General features: G+C 49.9%; 6 protein-coding genes across 6 annotated transcripts; 3 read left to right on the forward strand and 3 right to left on the reverse strand.

Moving 5' to 3' along the window:
• Positions 1-7,637: 7,637 nt before the first annotated feature.
• UCRPA7_3832 (putative short-chain dehydrogenase reductase protein) lies at positions 7,638-8,107 on the forward strand (the record flags this gene model as incomplete). The annotated part of the gene is made up of 2 exons (XM_007916294.1): positions 7,638-7,686; positions 7,743-8,107. 2 exons carry the CDS (start codon positions 7,638-7,640, stop codon positions 8,105-8,107), a joined length of 414 nt encoding a protein of 137 aa, XP_007914485.1.
• Positions 8,108-10,845: 2,738 nt separating this feature from the next.
• UCRPA7_3833 (putative nitrogen assimilation transcription factor nit-4 protein) lies at positions 10,846-11,787 on the reverse strand (the record flags this gene model as incomplete). Its single annotated transcript, XM_007916218.1, has 1 exon — positions 10,846-11,787. One exon carries the CDS (start codon positions 11,785-11,787, stop codon positions 10,846-10,848), a length of 942 nt encoding a protein of 313 aa, XP_007914409.1.
• A 2,223-nt stretch (positions 11,788-14,010) lies between these two features.
• UCRPA7_3834 (putative 4-hydroxyacetophenone monooxygenase protein) lies at positions 14,011-15,981 on the reverse strand (the record flags this gene model as incomplete). Its single annotated transcript, XM_007916375.1, has 2 exons — positions 14,011-14,205; positions 14,341-15,981. 2 exons carry the CDS (start codon positions 15,979-15,981, stop codon positions 14,011-14,013), a joined length of 1,836 nt encoding a protein of 611 aa, XP_007914566.1.
• A 1,623-nt stretch (positions 15,982-17,604) lies between these two features.
• UCRPA7_3835 (putative sirq protein) lies at positions 17,605-18,902 on the forward strand (the record flags this gene model as incomplete). The annotated part of the gene is made up of 3 exons (XM_007916192.1): positions 17,605-17,644; positions 17,696-17,950; positions 18,004-18,902. 3 exons carry the CDS (start codon positions 17,605-17,607, stop codon positions 18,900-18,902), a joined length of 1,194 nt encoding a protein of 397 aa, XP_007914383.1.
• A 550-nt stretch (positions 18,903-19,452) lies between these two features.
• UCRPA7_3836 (putative acyl- dehydrogenase family member 11 protein) lies at positions 19,453-20,857 on the forward strand (the record flags this gene model as incomplete). Its single annotated transcript, XM_007916341.1, has 2 exons — positions 19,453-19,773; positions 19,841-20,857. 2 exons carry the CDS (start codon positions 19,453-19,455, stop codon positions 20,855-20,857), a joined length of 1,338 nt encoding a protein of 445 aa, XP_007914532.1.
• Positions 20,858-20,987: 130 nt separating this feature from the next.
• UCRPA7_3837 (putative alcohol dehydrogenase protein) lies at positions 20,988-22,094 on the reverse strand (the record flags this gene model as incomplete). Its single annotated transcript, XM_007916263.1, has 2 exons — positions 20,988-21,983; positions 22,041-22,094. 2 exons carry the CDS (start codon positions 22,092-22,094, stop codon positions 20,988-20,990), a joined length of 1,050 nt encoding a protein of 349 aa, XP_007914454.1.
• Positions 22,095-22,507: the final 413 nt, after the last annotated feature.

Here is a 22,507-nt window from a genome sequence, read left to right on the forward strand (position 1 = left end):
AGCGTAGTAATGACAGCGATGATCGAAATCGTACTTGGTGGTGGCTTGTGAGTGCAACACTTGATGAAATGGCAGCTGAAGACCGAGGCTTCGGTCATGACTGGATAGCTCAGAAAGATCGCAAAGAAAATACCGTTGATCCCCACGTGGTATACATGTTACCACTAGTAGCGACATCACGAGGATATGCCGGCAGGAAGCGATCTCACAAGCTAGTAAAGGGTCTGCTCCTGGTAAAAGATAAGGAAGCCATGAGCAGAAAGATGAACATGGAACAAAATGACAAGGAGGGCGGTAATGCCAAGCGAAAGGGACAGGTGTTCTTCAAACGGATTGGGTCCTTCAGTAGTTGTCCAGAGAGCGAATTCGAGAAAAGTCGCGTCCGGGACGTAACAGTAATTTGATTCCACAATATGCTCGAACTTTGACCCCAAAAAATTCATTCCGATTTGGAGCGGCTCTAAACCTCAGAAGGTGTTGAATGCACAGATCTACATCTACATGATATATCAGCCTGTGACAAGAATAACTCGGTAACCATCGACTGCAATCCGCGCTACTCTACAGCGCGCCATCGCTTTTCCAATTCTTTGACCCGGAACGTGGCGTTAGTGATGAAAGACTGCCCATTAACAAATGTGTTCCAGCCTTGCTTTGCGTAAGCGGCGCCTTGGATTTCATGCTGATTATGGAAACCTCCTCCCAAGCCGGGGCTGCTATATGTATAGGCACTCGGCATGCTGATCTCCTGCATTGCACCTAGGTGGGTGTAGAAGCTCGCAGTCGTATTGAGCATTGACTGCTGCCTTTGATTCATCTTGGCTTGGAACAGCAACATGCGACATTCTGGGATTGTTTCTAGATAGACTGAACGTCTGTAGGCGGAGTACTGAAGCAGCTCGGAAGGATCGCCCTTTTCGCATGCTTCGAGGTAGAGCTTGCGCATACGGGGGCTGTACATCTCGCACATGTGGCTATCACTTTTAAGTGTGCTCTGAAGTGGCATCTTGTCGGCTAGTGTTGTTCCCTTGACAAATTCGAGGTAGCAATCTGGGCAGATTGTACAATCATTCCAGCCGTACCAAACTGCATTTTTGAAGTCCTCATCCTTCTTGCAAGTTGGAGTGCTAGCATAGTCAATAGCATACTGCTCGAGTCCTTGAGGCTTATGCAACCAGTAGAGCTCCAGTAGTTTCTGCAACATACCACTTTTTCGAGGATGTCCAGGGTTAAAACAACATAATAACGTCGCATCGGGAGGCACGTCTTTATTTATTGAGAAGAAATCCTTCAAACCGAGAGGTGTGACAAGACCGGCGTGGCAGGCTCCACAGACACCGAAGTTCGAAGGATGCGACGGCAAGGTATACCAAGTCGCATTCTTGGTACCTTTGGAGTCACAGCGTGGATGTCTGGCAGTCTCCTTGATGGCTGTCCAGAATATAGAGAAGTCGTTGTGATCTTGGGAGACCAGCATGGATGTGAGGGCGTTAAATTGGGCCAAATCGCATGTTGCTTTTATGTCAAACCGCTCTGAGAGCTCGACAGCTTCAGACCACATGCCCGTATCCGTGGTTAGGAGAACCTGGTCGCAGTAGCAAGCAGCACATATGACCAAGCCATCTGGGTCATTGTTCTTGGGCTGGTACCATTTCCTGCCTCTCGTGCTCACGGCGTCCTGACCAGGGCATCCGGGCACTTGGTGGAGCCGGATGGCCGCTTCCTCGGAGAAGGTGGTCCAGGCATCGCTTTTGCCAAACTCTCGATATGCTCGATCTATGAATGGAATAGCCATATCGCATGACCAGATGTCATTGTCACCCTGGAGATCTGTTGACGGCTTAAGTTGAGAGGCGAAGCTATTCGTTAAACATTTGTCCTCATAGCAGGCTTCACAAGCTAGAAAGTGCGGGATATCGCCGTTTCTGGTGTTAAACCACTTGATATTCTCCGATACTTTGGCTCCCTGGACTCCCTTGCACTCAGTAATCATAGAGCGTCGGTTCATCCACTCTAGGACATTCTGTAATGATCCCTGAGATACAGCTTCTGGGAACAGGTGCTTAGACATGCGAGGCTTAGAAAATCGGCAAAGACGCGGCTTGCCGTCATCCAGAAGATTTCCGGAAAACATAGCCCGGAAACGAGATGGATAAATATGGTCGACATAGCAGCGAGAGCAAATGGTATATGCTGGGGCCGATGAATGAGTATACCATGTAGTGGAGAATGTTACTAATGTGTCGATGCAGGCTGTGACGGCTTCTGGGCGAGAACTGGTCGAGAAACCGATGTCTCCAATCATTGGTTCCCCACGAGGAGAGGCTCCAGCTTGTGAAGAAGGAAAAGGTGATGCTCTTTGGTTTGATGAAGCTAGCGTATTTCCCTGATTGTCGAGGGATTCAGAACTTTGTGGCGGCGTGGGGCTGGTATTGGTTGGCTCAGGGCGAGATTCCTGAGGCTGGTTGGAAAATGTTCCCGGTTTATAAGGTACATAACTTTGGGGTTCAGTAGCTCTTTGAGCAGAAACTGAGGGCGGCCGGAAGTGCTGTTCAGTCGGCGGGATGATGGAGATGTGAGAAGAGGGAATATTCATCTGCGGAAGGACTACACTGGGAGCCGAAGAAGTACTTGTTGATGGTGGGGGGTAGCTATCTGTCTGACACGAGCTTGCTCCAGACGCTGTACTCGGGGATATGGTCGAGTGAGTGGTGCCAGGGGAAGAGCTGGTATTGTAAGTCCCTGGGGTATGTGTGGGTGGCGGCGGATATCCTCCATAAGCCCACTGTTGGGCATTTGAAGATGTAATGGGCGGTCCCTCGGAGACATTTAGTTTCGAGAAGTTGTCTGCGACCCCGGATATTAAAGCTTGGGGTTGCGAGACTTGTGGTGAAAGACCAGATGGTTGCATCAAAGGACCGCCAGACTGGGGACCTATAGTCGGCTCCGGCGGTTGGTATATAACTGGTGCGTCGGATTTATACGTAGAAGGTACTCCTGGCTGAGGATAAAACGGTGCATTGTCCGGTTCTTGTGAGAGCCAAGGTAAGTTTGCTGACATCACTGGTCTTGAGGAGGCTATACTGTGACTACTAGGTACTCCTGGTGGTGCTGCAGGAGTAGATGCGCTACCCTGGACCCTCAATGCTGGGCTTTCAAACCCAGGCGGCCGCGGAGGAATAGGAGGTGGTACATCGCTGTGAACAGGTGCCAGGCCGGGACTCCTGGGTGGAGGTCCGGGAGGAGGCGGCGGCAATGAGCCATGTTGAGCATAATAAGCCGGAGAATAACTCATCGGCTGCGCCGGCCGAGGGCTCCGGGGTGGGAGCGGAGGGGGAACACCGGGCCCCGGAGCGTACCACGCACGGTCGGCTGACATTCTGTCATCGGTACGTGATCTGAAGTGTGTGACGCTCCCGTTAAGTTTGTGACTGGGCGACTATTCACAGAATCCTCAAGAGGAGCCCTTCGAATTGTAGGTGTTTGAGCATCCACTGCCTCCGCCTCACAAACTGTTTTATGTGCAGAAGAGAAATTCTGCCTCGTACGCAAAGGCGGCCTGCAAGATGCCTTGTGTTACGGCGTCGGCGGGTGGGAATGGTGGCGTTTTTAGGCACACTTAACCTAAGACGGAAGGCTGGTCCACTGAAACGTGGGTACTGGATCGACAACATGTCTTGGCTGATGCTAGTGGTCATGGAGGAACACAAAGTGTCACCAAATTGATTTAATACAGAACAGCTTCGAGGGCCCATCGTCTTACAGCGATGATGAATGGCTGTGTCTATCATGAATGCCTGCTACTTAGTCTAATGCTCTTGACCGATGCCAGCTGGTCAAGCTGGAGTGGATATTAGATATGTCATCTGGTTGATTTTTTGGTAGGCCGTTCCATGCGATTCATGAACTTCCACCCTACGTTGAATTTACCACTTGCTGCTGCTCAGCATCCCTTTTCTCCCTTTTCACTTTCAGGTCCTGCCTCCATTTCGCTCCATGGAATAACACGAGCCAAAGACAAGGACTAAAGGCTACCCATATTCCTGCCACAAGCATTCCCATCCAACCCATTCCAATCTTGTGTATCAATGGCAGTGCAAGAGCCGCAGCTCCCGCGCCGACCAGACATCGGAAGAGGTTGTTTGCTGCCACAGCTGTAGCCGGCTGGTTCGCATGAGTGTCCACGATCAGAGTATTAAGCCCATTCAATGCACCAGAAAAAAACAGTCCGCAGAAGAAAAGACTGATCTCAATCCCTGCGAGTGAGGACTTCTTTTCTAATGCCCAGCCGTACCCAATGATGGTGCAACACGATATATATATGAAGGGAATCGAAATTTGCAGTCGAATCATCTCGATTGGTAGGATGTCAATGTTCTGCTGTCGTTTGTGGCTCAATTCGATGTTTAGTCGCTTTGCATGTCGTCTGAAGTTCCAGTCAAGCAGATAGCCACACGTCCAGCGAGATAAGAAGCTCCCAACGCCGATAGGAAGATAACACAGACCTATGGTGACTTGAGAGAAACCAAATCGCTCGGACAGGTTGGAAGACAACGTAACTAGGATAGCATAATAGCCACCGTACAGAAGCGACCCATACCCCAGAGTGACGCCGCCTTCCTTCTCCGCCAGAATCTTGAGTGCTAGAAACGGATTAGGCCGTCGCCGTGGCCCAGAAATCGTATCACGATCGATATGGGTTTCCTTGGGTTTGCCTCGTCGGAGCTCTTGAAAATAATCCCAGAGAGTTCGATTCCACTTTCGAGATGGGACACTGCCATTACCGACTACGGCCCTGCAAGTCTCCGGAAGAAAGGTGAAAATCAACAAAAATAAAACGGCTGACACGATGGTGAGAAACCAGAATATTGAGGGCCAACCTTGATACTGGCTGAGGAGACCACCTGCCACAGGACCAATTGCCGGTCCCAACGTAATGCCCATTCCTGCATAGCCAATAAATTTGCCCCTCTCAGCTCTAGTAACGAGATCAGCGACAGTTGCGCTGCCCAATGCAACAGTTGCGCTACTTCCACAGCTTTGAAGCATACGAAGCACGAGCAGTGCGGCATAATTACGCTGAAGTGCAAGACCGATATTTGCGGCCAAGTATATTACAGAGCAAATCACATAAGCTGGACGTCTGCCGTATACATCGGAGAAATTGCCGACAAAGGAGGGTGCGATGCCTTGAAAGATCTATCTTATTTAGTAGTTGTTTCATGTGCTCATAGAGAAGCGGCGTACATACGAGGTAGGTCGTGACCGTAAGGTTGATGAGACTATTGGACACGTTGAGGTCCGCTGCGATCTCGGGCAATGCTGGGAGGTAGGCGCTACCGGAAAGAGGGGAGATAATGGCCATAAAGGATACCGCCAATACGATGAAAATTTTCTGAGAATGGGTGAAAATTGAATACGGTGCTTCAGATTCATGCGTGGCTCTTCGATCTAGTCCTTCCACTCTGGAAGGAGACTGCTCAGCAGCAGCAGCGGGATCGGTTGCAACGATATCTGCAAATATCCTTGCTTGTGTTGGAGAGGACGAAAGTGGTATTGACTCTTTACTCGTTCTCGGCTCTTGCAAGACATCTAGTGGTTTGGCTTGCTCCGGAAGACCGTCTTCTAGGTCCTTGGCTGCCATTTTCGATTGGCGACTAGGAAAAGGGTAGCCCAATATGGTCTTTGCAAGCCAGAACACTTGTATACGACAAATGACAAAATTGCAAATGAAAGTATATAGTATCAACATGCCACAAACGGAACGACATTTTATACGACTGTCGAAATTACTTCTTTCGTTGGAAATTTTGAGCGTGGATGACGATCGTTTGCAGAGGGTCAAGTTGCCGATTCGGCACCGACGTCAGTCAGTGTCTGTAGATTTGCCTGTTGGGTTCGCTTGACCAACAACATCCATGAATTGGCAGTGCCCTACTTAGCTTTTCACATACAATCATTAAATACTACCTCTAATCGGGCTGGGTTAGACTTTCGCTGCAGCTTCCTCTCAATTGACTGAGCACGATTTTATACCAATGACTGTCTTACCCGGAAACGCGGAGTCGCGTAACTTACGCACGCACTTAATCTTCTAGGAGAAAACGAAATACATCAGACGTTAGTAACAATTGAGTATGACCTGCCATTCTCTTTATCAATTTTCATCTGCCAAGCAGTATGCATCTGGGCAATGAAGGGAACTGGATCGAGTTCGTTATTAAACCTCATTAGCGCATGAAGGACACCCGAACACTTTACACGACTAGAGCACGATCACACCGTCTAACTTGCACTTGCTGCCCGTCAAGAACAAGGAGCTTTCTAAGATCACGTTTCCAAAGTTCTTGAATGTCATTCATCACGAACTTGTAGCTGCAGTGGCGTCAATTATTAACTCCCGATCCTGTTGGGAAAACTCAAGTAGACAGCGCGACGTCCTGAACTCAGGTAAATAGATGTTCGACGAATACAATAATGAGTTTCTGATTTGCTAATACCTCAAGTCAAGGTGGTACTTTATTAACAAGGATATTAGTTTCAATATGAACGGTACAATGCAAAGACTTCACTGGCATCGTTCTGCACCTCTGAACAGTGCTTGTCAAGAATTTTTCGAGACCATGATGCTTAGAAAGAGCTGACATGATTTACTCTATATGTATAATTATATGAGCACTATCTGAAAACTTGGTTGATGCAATCGTCATCTATTGATGCCAAGTTCAGTTTACTGGTACGACATTGTTTATTATGGAGAATTTTCAGAGAAATATCCCATCGGATGATCTAAGAAGGCTTTCCAAAACAACCAACATTACGAAAGTAACATCTTTCGATAAAATCTGTAAAAAATATAAGGTGAATTAATTTGTATACATATCGATGACGTGCAATACGGCGCATTGCTTCTTAACCTTTCAAAGGGGGCTAGTAATTACCACTTACCATAATCAAGCGCGTCTCTAAGGGGCTGGAAGGACTGTCGGCAGGTGAGGGCGGAATTTGTAGTTTATGGTCACAATCGACGAGATCTACCGTAAAATGAGCAGCCCCCTCTGGATCTCTTGTTCCGACGACTGTGACTACACTGAAGCACTTCTCTTTTACTCAAAACTCGCTTGCGCCGTGCTCGACATTTTGCTGTTCCCTCGCTCAACTCCTCAGACATAACGAAACGGAGATTGCTAATGTGAGTAGATCTTGGCGCCCTCTCATCAAAAAGACTTGCCTGGCCGCTCGCTGTAAGGAGAAAGGAAGTGAGGCTGTTGTGATAATAGCTGGATGTGTGACTTAGCGGAAAAGCTTCGCCGAAACTGGGGAGGGTTAGTGGCTGGTCCCCACTGTGGGGGATCGCTCGAGAGCGGTGGCTGGCCCACTGCCGGATGTGCTCTTCAGCGGCGCACGCCACTAATACCTGACTCGTGATCGTTATATGGTTTGAATCTCCGGCTCATGAAATTATTGTTGAACAGCATGTCGGGAGGTAGAATATCTTATTATTGACGGTCTTTCAATTTCGTGGCAGTGACGTTTTGCAGCAGACATCGACTCATCCCTTGTGATTGTCTATACTCTGCTTCCGAATCATTCATCCGTGACCGCTGAAAGGGGGTGATTCCTTCATTGGCTATAACATGGCCTCGCTTCTAAAAGGAACGGCCTTCATCACTGGAGCTGCTTCAGGTATTTTTGGGCATACTCGCACGCTGATATTACAGTCTTTGCTTACGTCGCTGTAGGCATAGGACGTGCCACCGCGGTGTCCTTCGCCCGGTTTGGCATTCAGAGGCTGGCACTGGCAGATATTAATGAACCGGCGCTGAAAGCATCGAATGAGGAGCTCAGGCAACAATTCTCAGGCGTAGAGGTCCTTGACCTCACCATGGATGTTCAAGACACCGCCCAGGTGTCCTCGAGTATCGCCGAGGCAGTACGAGCGTTCGGTCGTCTCGACGTGGCAGTCAATAATGCAGGCACTGGCGGTGCTGGTGAGAAGACACACGAGTTGCCAGAGTCAGAGTGGAATCGTATAGTCGGCATCAATCTCAACGGTGTATGGCGATGTCAGCGTGAGGAGCTGGGAGTCATGCTGAAGCAGGAGTGAGTGTTCCATTGGCTCGTACAGAGTTGATGATGGTCTGAGATATCAAGATTCTAATGCTCGAGGCAGAGACTTGGGCGTCCGGGAAGGCCGCGGGCGAATCATCAATGTGGCATCCATGTATGGCATCGTGGCCACAGGCATAAACATGTCACACCCAGCATACTGTGCGTCCAAGCATGGTGTGTTAGGCCTCACCAAGGCGGATGCAAATGCATATGGCCCAATGGGAATTCGAATTAACGCGATCTGCCCCGGCTACGTTGAAACGCCATTGGTGAAGCGGCTGATGGACACCAGCCCAGGGTCGCCTCTGGCTCTAGATATCGCAAGAACACCGCTACAGCGAACCTCTTTAATGGAGGAGGTCGGTGATGCCATTGCTTTTCTCGCATCCCCAATGAGTAGTTTCATGCAAGGAGCGGCACTGGTGGCGGACGGTGGCTTCACATCGCAATGAATGCGGGCAGTATCTGGACATTTCGGGTAGGTAGCTCAGACGAAGACTTCATTGTCAGCGCACCCTCCTAAATTTATCAATAAGCTACTACCAGACAAAAGCATCTCCTTCAATCACGATTCAAGGCAGCAGGTATACATTTGAGTCCTTCATTCAATATTCGTTCTTCGCTTTCCCGGTATTTAAGTACAAGTTATTGCTAGGCTGCGGACATCTCGTTATAGAACGTTGAGCGTCTTAGATTTAACGCCTTGCCCCCATCCTCGACCACTATCCGAAGTTTCCTATACACACTCAAAAGCAAGTCGCTTGATCTCAAAAACTGAAAAAGTCCAATTCATGATTCCGTCCAGTGCCATTCACGGCACCCGTCTCGGTTGCACCCGCTGCTTTTTCAACACTCTGGACTAGCCCACTGAGGCTGACTGGGCTCAGGGCATTCAGCCCGCCTTCGCTGCCCATCCACTCCATTCCTCCGTTACTAGTGCCATTGATTCCCGCATTTTCATTTCCGCTACCTTCTTGCTTCGCCTCAGCGCTGCCGGGATTCTCTCCGGCGGAGGCGTCTCCATTCGACACCTTGGTCATTCCTGCCATGGTGTCACTGGGCGCTGATATGGCACCGGGACCTGCCCCTTTCAGAACGCCACTAGCACTTAGACCAGCAGGCCCTGCCATCCAGTCCCCCATTGGGACCTCAAATCCTGCGCCAGGGTGTGAATGATCATGTCCCATACCGTTCAAGGCCCATCCGTCAGAAGAAGGTGCTACGAGCACATAGTCCTCCGTGTGTCTGTTAAGTCCTTCATGCCGGTCGTCACTACCATCAAGATCTACGGCTGGGCCGTTCAGAAAGTCAAGGCCGAAGTTATTGGAATGGTCTGCCGAGAACATGCCTGGTGTTGCTCCAGAATGACGACCAAAGACGGCTGAAAAGGAGTTGCTCTGGCTCTGGGACGAATTTGGTGGGGTTGGTCCGGTCTGACTTAGAAAAAATGGCGGTGGTGGGCGAGTGAACTCAGAGGCTCGCCTGCTCTGTGCAGGGCGGCGCTTCTTAAAGGCTTGCACATGGTCATTGTCCTCATTCTCCCGGCGTAGGGGAAGGATTGAGTAAATGTTGCTGCCAGGGCTGCCCTGCCAGCCTGATCCAGACATCATGCTACTCCCAGCGCTGCCGCCAAATACACTGACAGGAGCACCATTCTGGAATACCACCGATGCCGGGCCATGATTATCCGGCCGCATTTGATCAAGGACGGCCCGAAGGAGGTCATCCATCCGCTGAGCTGGCTGGTAAGCATGGCTCATGTCATGAAGAGCACAGGAGAGGATCTCCAAATAGCCGGTATAGCTTCGACGGTCAACATCACTGCTTGAATATGCGAGTGCTGCGATCAAAGCAATGGCCGCCGTGCCAGCATGCTGAATCCCCGTTACGAAGATCTTCTTTCCGTCATAGCGTTGTCTGTGCTGCCAGAAGATGCGGGCAACCCGAATTGCCTGCTGTGTGCAGATGCTTCGAGATAAGGAAGTTCTACTGTCATCCACAATTGAATGCGGGTCACCAAGGCCAAGAGTATGTCCGCTCATTGGGATCTGGCCCGTTGAGCCTCGGCGATGATCTGCTGTTGAGTCCGGGCTCGGATGAGAGTTAGTGCTAGAGCCATCTCCGGAGATAGCACCATACTTGGCCCATGGTCGGTGGAGGAGGATCATAGTGACGTGGTATTGCTGATGAAGATGAAAGAATGAATACGGTGCAGCCTTGATGTTGGCGGGCTTCCAGGTTAGGTGTTCTGGAAGGCGCCGGTACCAATTTTGCAGCTGGCGGTCAAGGCTGATGACATGCATATAGGCATTATCCTCAGATTCGCTCATTGCGAAGACATTGGCGTGGTCGGCAGAATTGCTGATGCGGTTGTTATCGCGAGTTTCAACAATCTTGCCGGCCAACTCCATGAGTTCGATGAGATATTCATATATCTCAGAATTGGCCGACTTTCCGACCTCTCTGAGCTCTGGTTGAGTAGAGTCCTGAGGGAAAGCAGACAGTCCCGAGAGTCTCTTCGATAGTAAGAGGTCAACACCGATGTCTTGGTTTTTGATGCTCGTAGGACGACCCAAAAACAATGCCCAGTATTTGTCGAAGACAACACAGGCCCTCATCACCATGTGTCTGATCTCGATTTCTTGCTGCGAGATGTTATCGCCACGACAGTCAAGATGAAGTCCGATATCAAACGCAAGTCGATTTGACATTCCTTTATTTTTTAGTTAATACTTATAATGTTGATATGCTCAGGTGATTAAAGTACTTACCAGCATACATCCAACCGGTGTTGTCACGCCCAACGCCACATTCTAGGTCGCCAAGTATTAGGAGTGCTTGGACACTAGGTATTCCACCCGGTCTCTCAAGCTCGATATCAAGCATATACTTGGCTTCTCTGTGGAGGTTACACTCTCTGTTCCCAAGAGTGATCTTCTTCATGTCCTCTCTGTCATGGTCGGCGAAGCGATAACCCATGGCGAGTATGGTGATGTGAAGGAACGATGAGTAGAACTTAGGATTCTGTGACTCCCGATCGGCCTCAAAGGCGCTTTGATCGATGACGTGCAGCACTGAATTATAATACTCCCAGAAGTTGTTCATGAGGTAATCATGAGTGGCAACGGTGAGAGAGCGGATGATCCGTTCGGAACGCCGGATCTGCTCAGGAGGCTCCCGAGAATCGAATGTGTCTTGAGACTCGGCATACACATGGCTGTTCGCCGTGGGTCCGAAGAACCGCAGGCGGCCGGATAACTGATCAAATGATAGATTGCCCTTGGTTGAGAGCAACCGATGGACAATGTCCTCTTTCTTGGGGTCTAGATTGCGGAATGGCGAGGTCTCCTTCATCAAGGGTTGGAAGGTCTGACTGTGCGCCAGAACACTGTCTGCCTGATCGCTCTCCTGGAAATCGTGCAGATCCTGCATGGCGAAGTCCTCATTTCCAGAGTCTGGCGGTGAGGGAACCTCACGGGAAGGCGAATTCTGGTACACCGTTTGAGCATAATGGCCATCTGCTGATTGCTGATGGTGTTGTTGTTCTCCAGGCTGTTGTTGTTTTGTTTGGGCTTCTTGTTTTGTCTTGGGAGGATGTGCGGCGGGCGGTGGCACGACACCCTTCTCCATGAGCATACCCTCAAGCATGGAAATTCTGTCGGATAACGATGACATATACGCTTTGGAAATAGGACTTTTCATCATCAGCCTTGCATTTTAATCAAGATCAAGGAGGAAAACGAACCGTCGTCGTTCATCATCGTTCTTAATAACACAATCTGTCCCTGCTCTTTTGCACTGAGTACACTCGGTCTCCCCCTTGGGGACGACGCAGCGAATCCTGCGGTCTCGGCATGATGCGCAGGCGACTGACGCTCTATGTCTTACTTGCTGTTTGCTGGATTGTCTGGATGGTTGAGAACGGGAAGAGACATTCTCCTGGTTGGAAATATCCTGTCCTTCTTCAGACACGTCTGGCAGAGAATTACCCTCGGCATTTGAGTTCGCCATGGTAACTGTGATGTATGTCTCCCTAGATAGGGCAGCCTACAATGGCTGAAAACACTTTACAACTCAGTCACTTAGGTAAGACGAGATAAGATGACTTCTATTAGGAATCGAACGTTCTTTTGGTGTATCGAAGATAATGATGCATGAACAATGATGGCAGAAAGTGAGGAGATTCCACAATTCAACTTTGGGGGGGACAGGGAACTCCGGAGAATGAGAAGGGTTCACACGAGACAGACTAGGGTCAGGAAGCAGGGCTCTGCCCCGCGAAAACTTGGAGCAACCCAAGACCAGGTGGACTCGTCTACGACACTCCCCACGATTGACAGTCGAATGGGTGTCGCGTCGAAGGTAAGAGAGGTGTCAAAAGGATCCATTACAGAATGGTCTGGGTCCACCAAGTGATGAACGGCCAATACTCAGCTGCACAAAAGTACCAGAACCGAGACTCCGACACGCCGGCTATGAGACTGCCTCCCCTAGTCAACAAGCGAGGTGTGCTATATGGTCCAATGCCTGTCTAAAAGGTAGCCAAGGGCACCCGAACCCATGGCTAGTTACAGCCACATGACAAAAGCTGGGGCAGGCAGGCGACAGGCAGTGAACCGGTCTCAAGACGGACTCAAGCACTGCTCCTCTCACCCGTCTACCCCGCCGGTTAGAAGTGTGTCTCCACGATTTCTAGCCGGGGCTATTCTGGGGTGTTGGGGAAACCAGATGCGGAGAGAGCAGTAAGCAGCTATCGAGACGAACGGCTCCCACGGCGCTTCCCTGTGGGCCAATTACGAGGCCGTCCCCCGCCTCTAAGACGTTTGACCAAGGTGCTGACTGCACATCTTAAGCTTTGGTATCTCTACCATAGCCGACGTGTGCATTGGGGGTCGTCCAATGAGACACGAGGCATCCTTGAGAACCCCTGCGCCCGACCTGAGTCGTAGAGGTTCTGTAGTGGCACATCTCTTGACTCGCGAAGTGACCCAGGAATTTGGGCACGGTCTAACGATTGCCGACCTACGAAACACGGGGTCTCATTTGCGGTAACCAAGGCGAGCGTGGAGATTTAATTAATTCAATCAATTCATACCCTGGTCATAGGTTCACTGAGGTTGGATGGCTTGCGCTGTCAATTGTGCATTATGTCTTGACCAAGCACCCTTTCATGCTGTTTGGATTAATAAAGCGCCTCAATTGAATCGCTGGAAGCTTTTGGTACTTGTGAGTCGTGGGTCTCACCCGCTTAATCCGGGGTTGCAAGCATTGATGCGTTGGGAGTACGGACCTACCAAGACGCTTATCAAGACGATGGCTTGCCAGGTCAGACGATCTTGCTTAAAACTGCAAGCCACTCATTCAATCGACAAAGTTGCCGTCTCCTACCTAGCCCTCTTAACCTCTGCACATGAACGCATAGGCGTGTAAATCTTCCAGTTTAGGAATCCAGTGCAGTCACGAGCCTTGCTTGTCCTGCACTCAATGATTTCGCATGAGGGTGTGAACCGGCTGCAACCCGGTCTGTTGCCTTACACTGTAGCCCCTCACCAGAGGATAGAATCTCTGTCGATAGTTAAGACGCGGGACAAGAACCGGAGGAGACGATTGGTCAAAAGGGGATATCAATTGACGCCAGAACGATAAATAACCCGGTCTTATGCGTAGATACAAGAAACCAACAAGACGCTAATGATTCATCGCTGCGGGTTTAGCAGGATGTAAGCCCATAGCCCCCGCAATCGGTGTGATTAGGGGCTGCTCCAACAGACCATAGCCGCCCCCTATTCCACTTTTCAGCACTCAGCTTGTGCCTAGCATGCCCTACGATGGTGGAGGAGATCGCACTCCCCACGGGGAATAGCGGCACGGCAGGCAGCACGGTCGTCACTGTTTAGATTACTCGACGTCCCAGTCGTAGTCGCTGTCACGAACATAGGTGCTCAGTCCCTTATAGTCCTTTGTAACATTTGCCTTCACCTCGCCATTTCCAAGGTAGGCAAATCGATTGCCATATCTGTATTTGATGCGGTAGTCTTCGAAGCGTGGTTCCTTTATCGTCTTTAGGAAGTGGATGGTCTGTAGTAGAACATGCTGTTAGCTGATGTAGTACGTATTTTCCAAGAAAATTGCGAGATAAAGCGGACAAGTCCGCGCAGAACGGCGGCTTGCCAACAAAGAGGAGAAATGAGTGGGGACTGAGAAACAATGAGATGGATATTCACTCACACATCCAGGCCAGAGATAGATCCGATTCTTGATCTTGCCGTCCTTGAACCAACTTCGACATTCCTCCTGGAACACTGTCGTCTTGTGGAACTCATCAAAGTGAGCGTAGATATCATCGACGGCCTCCTGCTGCACGCTGATAGACTTGATGTTCTCATGCTGAATCTTCTTCATCATCTTAACCGAGTACTCGACGGTCGTCTCGATGGACGGAAGCAAGGTTCCGGATGACCATGTCGCACCGGGGCCGACGATGGTGTAGTAGTTCGGGAAGCGGGGGGCCGAAACACCGAGGTATAGGTTGACTGAATCACCCCAATCCTCATCCAGTGTCTTGCCCTCACCGTTGATGATCTTGAAGGCAGGACGGAAGGCAACCTTGAAGCCAGTAGCGCAGACTAGAATGTCCATCTTGTGTAGTGTGCCGTCTTCTGTCACAATGCCCTCGGCGGTGATCATCTTGATGGGTCCGTAGACACACTCCACATTGGGCTTGACCAAAGCTTCGAGGTAGCCGTCGCCAGGTGAAATTCGTCGGCAGCCAGGTGACCATTTAGGGATGATGAAAGACTTAAGCTTCTCATTGCCAGGCCCAATTCTCCGCTCCATTTCCTCTGTGATATTTTTCCTCATGTGATTGGAAAGCTCGGAACCTTGTTGATACATTCCAAATAGTGAGTTGATCTCGGCCTCGATACGCTTGCGGAAGTTCAGGTAGTATTCGGGATCGTTCTTGAACTTCTGCTTGTCCTCCTCAGTGAAAGTATACTGTCTCACATATGGCTCCTCCCCGCCGCCTTCCTTGCGAAGATCAGACTCGAGCACGCCACCGCCGAAAGGAGGGGAGATCCAAGTCGGAGATCGCATGAAGACCTTCATGTTCTTGACTTCTGGCTGAAGTGACGGTACAATTTGTACACTTGTGCTGCCTGTTCCGATGACGCCGACGGTCTTGCCCTTGAAGTCAACTGAGTGGTCCCAGTGAGCTGAATGCATTTTAGGTCCAGCGAAGTCGTGAATGCCCTCAATGTCGGGCCACACCCAGTTGTTCAGGATTCCCGTGCCGTTGATCAGAGAATGACACCAGTCATGCCACTTCTCATTGGTCACTTGGTCCTCCAACAGGAGATGCCATATGCCTCGCTCCTCGTCCCAGCGGGCCTCGATGACTTTGGTGTTCAGCTTCATGTACTTCTTGGAGCCATACCGCTCTGCAAAGTCCTCGAAGTATCGGCGAATCTCCGGACCATACGCAAAATAATGTGACCAGTCATACTTAGGGTCCCAAGAGAAGGTGTACAGGTGTGAGGGGATGTCGCAAGCAACACCAGGATAGGTGTTCTCATACCATGTGCCGCCAAACACGGGGTTCTTGTCGAACAGTGTCAGCTCAAAGCTGCCTGGCTCCAACATCTTCTCCATTTTATAGGCCAAGCAGAGACCTGAAGCGCCGGCTCCAATACAGGCAACTCTTATCTTTGTAGGCTTGGAATGATATTGCTGCAATACTCGATAGGGAGTAGCCATTTCTGGGTAACTGAAGGTAATGGGGGATTCGTTGATGGTGCCATTCTTGGTCGTCACCTTAACCTCCGGAGAGGCCCCGTTTGCGTCGACAGTCTCGATTGCCCCGGGAGCCATTATGATGATGATGGTGATAATTTACAAGAGGGAGGGGCAAGAGGACAAGTGAGGTAAGGGACACAGAAGGATGGAAAAGGTACGAGGGTACAGACGGAGTGAAAAGCGTTATATAGGGACCTCTATCTGGGGATGGCTACTCCAACGGGAAACACAGGAGAACAAGATCCATACCGGAACAGGAATCAAGGAACGTGGTACGATCTATAAAGCTTCTGGCACCACCGGGCTACAGCTTTTCCAGGTCATGGCTTTACCAAGGCTGGATCTACATGACAGCAGCCCATCGGATCGGAATTCTTGCCCCTGGACGTGCTGAGCATGTGCGTTTCCGTCCTATTAGCAACTAGCCGGCGAGGGCCGTACGGGACATGCTTGTAACGGTAGAGGATAAGCTCTACGCCGTATTCTGCGCCCGAAGCACACTATACCACGACTCCTGGGAATAGGAATGGCTGAGGCAAAGGGCATTCTTAAGACGTTGGAAGTGCATTTCCGTGAACATCGAGCATGAGTAAGTTGCTCGGACAAGCATATCTTGATGCTGTTTCACCGGGGTGGTCACTAGGGGGCCGTCTGCAGTCTAATCCCCTCACGGGACCCCAACTTTACTTGATTTAACGCCGTGGTTGAGCACATTTGCAAGGGTCTTCTATGAGAATTGCAGTAGTATTGCCGCGTTCAATACTGTTCAGGTTCTGATATGAGACCCTGGGTAAGATTTTCCATTATCAGCCGCCAAGGTCTAGGCCCCCTATTGGTGGTTGGAGGTCCTGATTCATTAGGGCGGAAATGCCTGGGTGCATGCGGGGAAGACGCGGGGCGAAGATGAAGAGCAACGCATCCTGCGGCCTCGTAAATATACTATGCAAAAATTTTCTGCAAAATGATGCTAATTGTAAGTAGAGTATCTGTCTTTTGAGCGGCCAGCTATTATTTTGGGAAGGTTATTTAGAGGACTCGCAAAGTGCTTGTGTCGAGCAATGGAACGTAAATTCTCTGTGACATTTCAATCTTGGTGGCTTCTCAGCTATTGATTACCTACCTATCTTAAGTAGGTAGAAACGGCTTTCTCTTGCCGAACATCGTCTGCATTGTTGGAGGGAATAACAATCAGAAGGGTTCATCTAGTATCGTCGCGTCTTTTGCGCAAAACCAATTTCAAGTACAGTAGATTTCCTCTTCCAGTGACAATAGGAATTTTCTTCTCTATGCAAAGATACCTTATCGATGGAAGAGTCCGTAATACTCCTAGGAGATCTCGGAGCGATCTCACTAAGCACGATTGTTAACAATATCACGACTCCACAATTGCTCAGCAAGGACAAATTGGCAATGACGCAGTGTCACAAGCTAGGCATTGGTAATGCCTCCGTCTGGTTACCCCAAGCTTCACGGAAAGCGGAGTGTCCCAGGGAGATCGCGGATGAGCCTTTCCCCTCCAAATTGAAAGGCATCTAGCTGGAGTACTTCTGCGCCGGCCTCCTTGACTCCAACTGTGCCCCTCTCTTACACGCGGACCCCTCCATCGTTTTGCGATTCCCATCTTCTACATCTTGTGCGCGATTGTGTTAATTTGTGTGTATCGCTTCAGTTCCTGTAGACAAAGTCTCTTCAGACACAATGGGCTCTCTTAGCAACGAGAATCATGCTCTCGTGTATGGTATGTTATCAAGGCAGACAGTAGACAATGACATAGACTAACACTTTGAAGGTGCGAGTGGTATCACGGGTTGGGCTATCACCAATGCTATCTTGAACGGCTATCCTACACCAGAGACCTTCGCCTCGGTCACTGCTTTGACCAATCGCCCTCTGAGTGCAGAGGCTGCACTATGGCCGCAGTCTGATAAGCTTCAGGTCGTTAGCGGTATTGACATACTTACACCGAAGGGACTGGCTGGTCTGGAGGCAGAGATCAAAGAGAAGGTAAAACATGCAGCGAAGATTACACACGTGTACTTCTTTGGTTAGTAAAAGAATATAAATGATCCCAAGATACTAAAAACTGACCTTACATAGCGTATATCATGGATCCTGATCCGAGTAAAGAGATCTCCATCAATCTTGATCTATTATCACGCGCAGTTTCGGCCGTTGAGAATGTCTCGTCCAATCTCAAATGTGTTGTGCTTCCAACAGGCACAAAAGCATACGGCATCCATGTTCTAGACAAATATCCGTTCGACTTCACAATGCCCCTGAAAGAATCCCACCCAAGGATACCTGAGCCATACGCTTCGCAAATGTTTTACTATAGCCAAACAGACATGCTCACGGACATGTCCAAAGGGAAATCATGGGCATGGTGTGAAATCATCCCTGATAACATCATTGGCTTCGTGCCAAATAACAACATCTACTGCATGGCACAGGCTCTGGGCTTATATCTATCCTTGTACACTGCGGTCAACGGCAAGGGTGCTGAAGTCATCTTTCCCGGAACGGAAAAGTCTTGGAAGATTCTCACGAACGAGACCAGCCAGGATGTTGCAGCTCATGTCGCCATCATCGCATCACTTCGCACTGAGAAGACATCAGGCGAGAGATACAATGCGGCAGACAGCGCAAAGCCGTCGACTTGGAGTTACAAGTGGCCAGTCATTTGTGAATACTTTGGGCTCAAGGGAGTTGGACCGCGTCCTGGTGTTCAAGGGCCTGATCCGACCGGCTACGTTTCGGAGCATTACGAGGAGTGGAAAGCCCTTGAGTCAAAGCACGGCCTAGTTCCTGGTAGAGTGCAGAACGACAGAAGTTTTGGAGGATTCCCTATGTTCATCATGTCGATGATGGACAAGGACCGCCCCCTGGATATGTCCAAATGCCACGAGATGCTTGGTGAGTATAAGGAGGAGGTCGATACCAAGCAGGCGTGGTATACCGCTTTCGACCGCTTCAGAACAGCGAAAATCATTCCATAAGAAGTAGAATCAATGATTTTTGATGAAATACATAACCTGCTTTGAGTTTTTGAGATCTGACATCGAATCCTACGACATGCGCAAGGAATGTTTGCCTTGCAATTAGTGACTTAGCCCCTGATTCAGTACATGTTACAAAGTACATTGCCTACCTAAGTCCCTAGGTAGGGAGCCGCTTTGCCAACCAGGCATCGAAAGTGAAACCAGTGATTTAGGCCGAGGCTTCTGGGCATGTTGTAGCATCATTTAGCGACCAGTGCCACTGATCAATATACCGGGACCTCCCCTACAGTGGGCTGATATGGCATGTCAGGGTGCTACCGCGCAGCTACTAACCGCGGTAAAATGCGGGGAGGGAAGAGGATCTCCGCCAGAAAGTCAACGATTTGATGCTTGACAACCAGTGAACATACCTGCGTAAAGAGTATTGGGCCCCGAACTCAATCCTCGACCTTGTATTGTTCGACGTGAACAGAGTAGAGTTAGTGTCTTGATATCTTAAGAGCCTACCCCATTCTCTATCGACATGTCTCCTCACTCAAGTTCAAACATGGCCCTTGAAGGGCCGGCGTTCGCACGCATTCCACCATGGGTGCAGCAGAAGCTCTCCCCACTGGCAATTGAGAAGATCCAAGCCGTTCATGACTGGGTGGAAAACGAGTGCATCCCCCGTGAGCAAATCATGAAAGCTCAGCTGGAAGGGCGAAGGTGGACGACACCGCCGCTGATGCACGAGCTACGGGAAAAGGCCAAGCAGAAGGGCCTCTTCAATCTGTTCTTGCCAAATCATTTTAAGGAGAGCCCTGGTTTGACAAATCTGGAGTACTCTTGCTGTGCTGAAATCATGGGAAGGTGTTACTGGGCAGCACAGGTTCGTTTGCAATTGCAACTGTCCCCACTCTAACTACCCGATCACTAACATTAACGCCAATTCCTAGACGATGAACTGCCATGCTCCCGAGACTGGCAATATCGAGCTGTTGGCGAAATACTGCAACGAGGAACAGAAGAAGAAGTGGCTTCAGCCGCTTCTCGATGGAACTGCTGCGTCCGCATACTCAATGACAGAGCCAGATGTTGCTTCGTCGGATGCAACGCAAATTGGCATTCGCATTACTCGCGAGGGTGACAGTTATGTTATCAATGGTCGTAAACTGTATGGCAATTGTCTGTGGAACAAAGAGCTATCTTTCTACATTCTCATGGGTCTCTCGGATCCTAACAACTCTGACCGTTGGCGCCGTCATTCCATGGTCATCGTCCCTTGCAATACACCTGGAATTAACCAGGTACGTAACCTGAGTATCATGGGTTATGATCATGCTCCCGAGGGCCACGGAGAGTATGTTTACAACAATGTGCGCATCCCGGTGGAGAATGTCATTCTGGGCGAAGGCCGAGCCTTTGAGATTGCACAAGGCCGTCTTGGTCCAGGCCGCATTCACCACTGCATGCGACTGATCGGACAGTGCGAGAGAGCTTATGAACTGGCGTTGATTCGGTGCAATGACCCCCGCAAGAAGCCAAGAGGCAAGCTTATCGGCGAGTTCGACAGCAACATCGAGAGGATTGCGCAAATGCGCCTTGAGCTGGATGGCGCCCGCCTCATTGTGCTCAATGCCGCTGATACTATGGATCTTTTCGGCAACAAAGCTGGTAAGCGTGCCATTGCCCAGAGCAAGATCCTGGTGCCAAATCTCGCCACCAAGATCATCGATGAGTGTATGCAAATGTATGGTGGTCAGGGTCTAACCCAACACACACCATTGCCTGAGATGTGGACATACGCACGCTTTGTACGAGTGGCAGATGGGCCGGACGCGGCGCATCGACATCAAGTCGGACGGGAGGAGATGAAAGCAGCAAAGGAGTTTAGGAGAAGGCATGACGGATATCAGGAGCGTTATAAGAAGTTTGCGGAACAATATGGCGAGAAATATGTCTCATTTGACTAGAAGTGTAGCAGATTAAGAAAATCGTTTTTCGTCAAGAACTAAGTATATCCATAATCCGGATTTTCAAATTGATCATCATGAAGCCATGTCAACCAATGCACGTCATTGTCCTAATTTCAGCTATCAATGTCTACTCGAACACTACAGCACATCTCTTGACATTCACTCCCTTCTGCATCTCCTCGACCATGCCGTTAAGCTGATCTAACCCGCCCCTGATATCCACGTTTGGCATGATGCGATGCTTGCCAGTGAAGTCTGTCGCTTTCTTCATTCTCTGCGGAATGCTTGTGCAGTCCGCCTTGATCTTATATCTGCCCATGACCAAATCCATGGCAAGCACCTCAAAAGGCTTTTTGGGAATACCGATGACCATCATGGTGCCTCCAAGGGCAATGACTGGCGGTGCTCCTTCGAAGGCTGCTGAGACATTGGTGTACAAGGCAACTGCCTGGCATCCACCACCAGTTAACTCGAGCAGCTCCTGCACATAGTTCTTGTTGGACCTCGAGTTGAATACGGCATCAGCACCAAGTTTCTTGGTTTCCTCCAGGTTCGCATCTTGAACATCGATTCCAATAACTTTGAGTCCCATCGCCTTGGCATATTGGGTGGCGATTTGGCCCAGACCACCACAGCCGATGACTCCAAACCAGTCGCCCGGCTTCAGCTCGCAGCTGTCAACGGAGTGGAAGGCGGTGATACCAGCGCAAAACACAGGAGCGGCGCGCCGTAGATCCCAGACGCTCTCGTCCAGCACAACGGAATTACGATAGTCAACAACCGCGTACTCCGCAAAGAAACCGTCAGTCGTGAATCCTTGCAAAAGCTGCTTGCCAGTCTTGCAGTGCAGGTTGTGAATCATGCAACCTGAACACTCAAAGCAGCATGCCAAGATGTAAAGAAAACCAACCGCGTCACCGGCTTTGAAACCTTTATCAGCAGCGGAAGGATGGAAAGACACAATATGTCCGACACCTTCGTGGCCCAGTGTCACGGGTTTTGTTGCCTGTTCAATGGCCATGATATCACTGTGGCAGAGCGAGGCGGAGGTGATCTTGACTAGGAATTCATTTGGTCCCGGCGTTGGGACGGGCACCTCATTGACAACAACCTTCTTCTGGGCCTATAATTGCTATTAGATAACAAATTTCAGAAATATTTCCAAGGGGAAGTCTCTTACTGGGTCCCATTGGCCAGCCTTCATGGTTGTAGGGATGTCCTGGACTGAACCCATTGTGAAGGAGGAGATACAATACAATACAATACAATAACTCTTAGATCAGACAATCAAAGGAGAAGATTGATCGTTTGAATCACTTTAGATTGCGTTCAGCTACGTAGACCTACGATGTCTTGTCTCGATCTTGAAGAGACAGCGACACTTGTATGTGCAGTACTGTTCACTTACACGCATTCGTATAGCCGGATCAGACCCTGTGATGCCCAGTCCTGCCTAGAGAGGACGCGCTTGCACCTGGGCATATTGATGATGCTGCCGGAATCACTGTTCCAGACAGCGAATTCCGCGACTGGCATCAGTACCTCTGTCTTGTCAATGTCTGGATATTCTTACACACCCAATTACATAGCTAGACTCGCAAGCTCCCCGTGACGGCCACCTGACACAGCAAACTCCGCTAATCTCGA

This window comes from Phaeoacremonium minimum, assembly GCF_000392275.1.
Source record: "Phaeoacremonium minimum UCRPA7 unplaced genomic scaffold PA7_03_scaffold_290, whole genome shotgun sequence".
Taxonomy (NCBI): domain Eukaryota; kingdom Fungi; phylum Ascomycota; class Sordariomycetes; order Togniniales; family Togniniaceae; genus Phaeoacremonium; species Phaeoacremonium minimum.